This window comes from Schistocerca americana, unplaced genomic scaffold (genome assembly GCF_021461395.2).
Source record: "Schistocerca americana isolate TAMUIC-IGC-003095 unplaced genomic scaffold, iqSchAmer2.1 HiC_scaffold_574, whole genome shotgun sequence".
In the NCBI taxonomy this organism is placed as follows: Eukaryota; Metazoa; Arthropoda; class Insecta; order Orthoptera; family Acrididae; genus Schistocerca; species Schistocerca americana.
In genome coordinates this window covers 11903-17603 of record NW_025726318.1, presented here as the reverse complement: position 1 = coordinate 17603, position 5701 = coordinate 11903, and the positions used below count along the sequence as shown (strand labels likewise).

The following is a 5701-nucleotide window of genomic DNA, read 5'->3' as shown; positions in this document are numbered from 1 at the left end:
TTGAGAGGACAGCTCAACTTGAGAGGACAGCTCAATTAGAGAGGACAGCTCAGCTTGAGAGGACAGCTCAACTTGAGCGGACAGCTCAACTTGAGAGGACAGCTCAACTTGAGAAGACAGCTTAACTTGAGAGGACAGCACTACTTGAGAGGAAAGCACTACTTGAGAGGAAAGCACAACTTGCGAGGACAGCACAGGTTGCGAGGACAGCACAGCTTGCGAGGACAACACAGCTTGTGAGGATGGCACGGCTTGAAAGGACAGGACAGCTTGCGAGGACAGTTCAGCTTGCGAGGACAGCACAGCTTGTGAGGACAGGAAAGCTTGCGAGGATGGCACAGCTTGCGAGGACATCACAGCTTGCGAGGACAATTCAACTTGAGAGGACAGCTCAACTTGAGACGACAGCTCAACTTGAGAGGACAGCTCAGCTTGAGAAGACAGCTCAACTTGAGGGGACAGCTCAAATTGAGAGGACAGCTTAACTTGAGAAGACAGCTCAACTTGAGAGGACAGCACTACTTGAGAGCAAAGCACTACTTGAGAGGATAGCACAACTTGCGAGGACAGCACAGCTTGTGAGGACAGCACGGTTTGCGAGGACAGCACGGCTTGCGAGGACAGCACGGCCGGCGAGGACAGCATGGCTTGCGAAGACAGCATGGCTTGCGAGGAAAGCAGGGCTTGCGAGGACAGCACAGGTTGCGAGGACAGCACAGCTTGTGAGGACAGCACAGCTTGCGAGGACAGCTCAACTTGAGAGGACAGCTCAACTTGAGAGGACAGCTCAACTTGAGAGGACAGCTCAATTAGAGAGGACAGCTCAGCTTGATAGGACAGCTCAACTTGAGCGGACAGCTCAACTTGAGAGGACAGCTCAACTTGAGAAGACAGCTCAACTTGAGAGGACAGCACTACTTGTGAGGAAAGCACTACTTGAGAGGAAAGCACAACTTGCGAGGACAGCACAGCTTGTGAGGACAACACGGCTTGCGAGGGCAGCACGGCTTGCTATGACAGCATAGCTTGCGAGGACAGCACAGGTTGCGAGGACAGCACAACATTCAAGGACAGCACAGCCTGCGAGGACTGCACAGCTTGCGAGGACAGCATAGCTTACGAGGACAGCACAGCTTGCGAGGACAGCACAGGTTGCAAGGACAGAACAGCTTGCGAGGACAGCACAGCTTGCAAGGACAGCACAGGTTGCGAGGACAGCACAGCTTGCCAGGACAGCACAGCTTGCGAGGACGGCACAGCTTGCGAGGACAGCACAACTTGCGAGGACATCACAGCTTGTGAGGACAGTTCAACTTCAGAGGACAGTTCAACGTGAGAGGACAGCTCAAATTGAGAGGACAGCTCAGCTTGAGAGGACAGCTCAACTTTAGAGGACAGCTCAGCTTGAGAGGACAACTCAACTTGAGGGGACAGCTCAACTTGAGAGGACAGTTCAACTTGAGAAGACAGCTCAAATTGAGAGGACAGCACTACTTGAGAGGAAAGCACTACTTGAGAGGAAAGCACAACTTGCGAGGACAGCAAAGCTTGCGAGGACAGCACAGCTTGCGAGGACAGCATGGGTTGCGAGAACAGCACAGCTTGTGAGGACAGCACAGCTTGCGAGGACAGCACAGCTTGCAAGGACAGCTCAACTTGAGAGGACAGCTCAACTTCAGAGGACAGCTCAACTTGAAACGACAGCTCATCTTGAGAGGACAGCTCAACTTGAGAGGACAGCTCAACTTGAGAGGACAGCTCAACTTAAGAGGACAGCTCAACTTGAGCGGACAGCTCAACTTGAGAGGACAGCTCAACTTGAGAAGACAGCTCAACTTGAGAGGACAGCACTACTTGAGAGGAAAGCACTACTTGAGAGGAAAGCACAAATTGGGAGGACAGCAAAGCTTGCGAGGGCTGCACAGCTTGTGAGGACAGCAAGGCTTGCGAGGACAGCAAGGCTTGCGAGGACAGCACGGCTTGCAAGGACAGCACAACTTGCGAGGACAGCACAGCTTGCGAGGACAGCACAGCTTGCGAGGACAGCACCGCTTGTGAGGACAGCACAGCTTGCGAGGACGGCACAGCTTGTGAGGACATCACAGCTTGCGAGGACAGTTCAACTTGAGAGGACAGTTCAACTTGAGAGGACAGCTCAACTTTAGAGGACAGCTCAGCTTGAGAGGACAACTCAACTTGAGGGGACAGCTCAACTTGAGAGGACAGTTCAACTTGAGAAGACAGCTCAAATTGAGAGGACAGCACTACTTGAGAGGAAAGCACTACTTGAGAGGAAAGCACAACTTGCGAGGACAGCAAAGCTTGGGAGGACAGCACAGCTTGCGAGGACAGCATGGGTTGCGAGAACAGCACAGCTTGTGAGGACAGCACAGCTTGCGAGGACAGCACAGCTTGCAAGGACAGCTCAACTTGAGAGGACAGCTCAACTTCAGAGGACAGCTCAACTTGAAACGACAGCTCATCTTGAGAGGACAGCTCAACTTGAGAGGACAGCTCAACTTGAAAGGACAGCTCAACTTAAGAGGACAGGTTAACTTGAGAGGACAGCTCAACTTGAGAGGACAGCTCAACTTGAGAGGGCAGCTGAACTTGAGAGGGCAGCTCAACTTGAGGCGACAGCACAGCTTGCGAGGACAGCACAGCTTGCGAGGACAGCACATTTTGCGAGGACAGCACAGTTTGCGAGGACAGCACAGCTTGCGAGGACAGCACAGCTTGCGAGGAGAGAACGGCTTGCGAGGACAGCACAGGTTGCGAGGACAGCACAGGTTGCAAGGACAGCACAGCTTCCAAGGACAGCAAAGCTTGCGAGGACGGCACAGCTTGGGAGGACAGCACAGCTTGCGAGGACAGCACCGCTTGCGACGACAGCACAGCTTGCGAGGACAGCACAGCTTGCGAGGACAGCACAGCTTGCGAGGACAGCACAGCTTGCGAGGACAGCTCAGATTGAGAGGACAGCTCAACTTGAGAGGACAGCTCAACTTGAGCAGACTGCTCAACTTGAGAGGAAAGCTCAACTTGAGAGGACAGCTCAATTTGAGAGAACAGCTCAACTTGAGAGGACAGCTGCACTTGAGAGGACTGCACAACTTGAGAAGACAGCACAATTTGCGAGGACAGCAAAGCTTGCTAGGACAGCAAAGTTTGCGAGGGCAGAACAGCTTGCGAGGACAGCACGGCTTCTCAGTACAGCACGGCTAGCGAGGACAGCACGACTTGCGATGACAGCAGAGGTTGGGAGGTCAGCTCAGCTTGCGTGGACAGCAGAGCTTGCGAGGACAGCACAGCTTGCGAGGACGACACGGCTTGCGAGGACAGCACGGCTTGCGAGGACAGCACAGCTTGCGAGGACAGCACGGCTTGCGAGGACAGCACAGCTTGCGAGGACAGCACAGCTTGCGAGGACAGCTCAACTTGAGAGGACAGCTCAACTTGAGAGGACAGCTCAATTTGAGAGGACAGCTCAACTTGAGAGTACAGCTCAACTTGACAGCTCAATTTGAGAGCACAGGTCAACTTGAGATGACAGCTCAACTTGAGAGGACAGCTCAACTTGAGAGGGCAGCTGAACTTGAGAGGGGAGCTCAACTTGAGACGACAGCACAGCTTGCGTGGACAGCACAGCTTGCGAGGACAGCACAGCTTGCGAGGACAGCACAGCTTGCCAGGACAGCACAGCTTGCGAGGACAGCACAGCTTGCGAGGACAGCACAGCTTCCGAGGACAGCACAGCTTGCGAGGAGAGAACGGCTTGTTAGGACAGTACAGGTTGCGAGGACAGCACAGGTTGCGAGGACAGCACAGCTTCCAAGGACAGCACAGCTTGCGAGGACAGCACAGCTTGCGAGGGCAGCACAGCTTGCGAGGACAGCACAGCTTGCGAGGACAGCACAGCTTGCGAGGACAGCACAGCTTGCGAGGACAGCACAGCTTGCGAGGACAGCACGGCTTGCGAGGAAAGCACAGGTTGCGAAGACAGCTCAGCTTGAGAGGACAGCTCAACTTGGGAGGACAGCTCAACTTGAGCGGACAGCTCAAGTAGAGAGGACAGCTCAACTTGAGAGGACAGCTCAACTTGAGAGGACAGCTCAACTTGAGAGGACAGCTCAACTTGCGAGGACAGCTCGAGAGGACAGCTCATCTTGAGAGGACAGATCTACTTGAGAGGACAGCTCTACTTGAGAGGACAGCTCAACTTGAGAGGACAGCACAACTTGAGAGGACAGCACAGCTTCCGAGGACAGCAAAGCTTGCGAGGAAAGCAAAGCTTGCGAGGACAGCACGGCTTGCGATGACAGCACGGCTTGCAAAGACAGCACGGCTTCCGATAACAGCACAGCTTGCGAGAACAGCACGGCTTGCGAGGACAGCACAGCTTGCGAGGACGGCTCAGCTTGCGAGGAAAGCACAGCTTGCGAGGACAGCACGGCTTGCGAGGACAGTTCAACTTGAGAGGACAGTTCAACTTGAGAGGACAGCTCAGCTCGAGAGGACAGCTCAACTTGAGCAGACAGCTCAACTTGAGTGGACAGCTCAACTTGAGAAGACAGCTCAACTTGAGGGGACAGCTTAACTTGACAGCTCAATTTGAGAGCACAGCTCAACTTGATAGGACAGCTCAACGTCACAGCTCAACTTGAGAGGACAGCTCAACTTCAGAGGACAGCTCAACTTGAGAGGACAGCTCAACTTGAGAGGACAGCTCAACTTGAGAGGGGAACTGAACTTGAGAGGGCAGCTCAATTTGAGACAACAGCACAGCTTGCGAGGACAGCACAGCTTGCGAGGAGAGCACAGCTTGCGAGGACAGCACAGCTTGCGAGGACAGCACAGCTTGCGAGGACAGCACAGCTTGCGAGGAGAGAACGGCTTGTGAGGACAGCACAGGTTGCGAGGACAGCACAGGTTGCGAGGACAGAACAGCTTCCAAGGACAGCACAGCTTGCGAGGACAGCATAGCTTGCGAGGACAGCACAGTTTGCGAGGACAGCACAGCTTGCGAGGACAGCACAGCTTGCGAGGACAGCACAGCTTGTGAGGACAGCACAGCTTGCGAGGACAGCACAGCTTGCAAAGACAGCACAGCTTGCGAGGAAAGCGCAGGTTGCGAGGACCCCTCAGCTTGAGCGGACTGCTCAACTTGAGAGGAAAGCTCAACTTGAGAGGACAGCTCAACTCGAGCGAACAGCTCAACTTGAGGGGACAGCTCAAATTGAGAGGACAGCTTAACTTGAGAAGACAGCTCAACTTGAGAGGACAGCACTACTTGAGAGCAAAGCACTACTTGAGAGGAAAGCACAACTTGCGAGGACAGCACAGCTTGTGAGGACAGCACGGTTTGCAAGGACAGCACGGCTTGCGAGGACAGCACGGCCGGCGAGGACAGCATGGCTTGCGAAGACAGCATGGCTTGCGAGGAAAGCAGGGCTTGCGAGGACAGCACAGCTTGCGAGGACAGCACAGCTTGTGAGGACAGCACAGCTTGCGAGGACAGCTCAACTTGAGAGGACAGCTCAACTTGAGAGGACAGCTCAACTTGAGAGGACAGCTCAATTAGAGAGGACAGCTTAGCTTGAGAGGACAGCTCAACTTGAGCGGACAGCTCAACTTGAGAGGACAGCTCAACTTGAGAAGACAGCTCAACTTGAGAGGACAGCACTACTTGAGAGGAAAGCAC

The 5701-nt window shown here is 54.2% G+C and overlaps 1 protein-coding gene across 1 annotated transcript; it reads left to right on the top strand.

Moving 5' to 3' along the window:
• Window positions 1-661: 661 nt before the first annotated feature.
• On the top strand, window positions 662-4170 carry LOC124587099 (repetin-like). The gene is made up of 5 exons (XM_047131429.1): window positions 662-722; window positions 1044-1332; window positions 1394-2090; window positions 2389-3210; window positions 3253-4170. The coding sequence occupies exons 1-5, from the start codon at window positions 662-664 to the stop codon at window positions 4168-4170; spliced, it is 2787 nt and encodes a 928-aa protein (XP_046987385.1).
• Window positions 4171-5701: the final 1531 nt, after the last annotated feature.

Bases quoted from the DNA above. Each gene is read 5' to 3' on its own strand.
- LOC124587099 (XM_047131429.1), top strand. From the start codon at position 662: ATGGCTTGCGAGGAAAGCAGGGCTTGCGAGGACAGCACAGGTTGCGAG. The intron at 723-1,043 runs GTGAGGACAGCA...AGGACAGCACAG, and splicing joins TTGCGAGGACAGCACAGCTT to GTTGCGAGGACAGCACAACA. The intron at 3,211-3,252 runs GTACAGCACGGC...TTGCGATGACAG, and splicing joins GAGGACAGCACGGCTTCTCA to CAGAGGTTGGGAGGTCAGCT.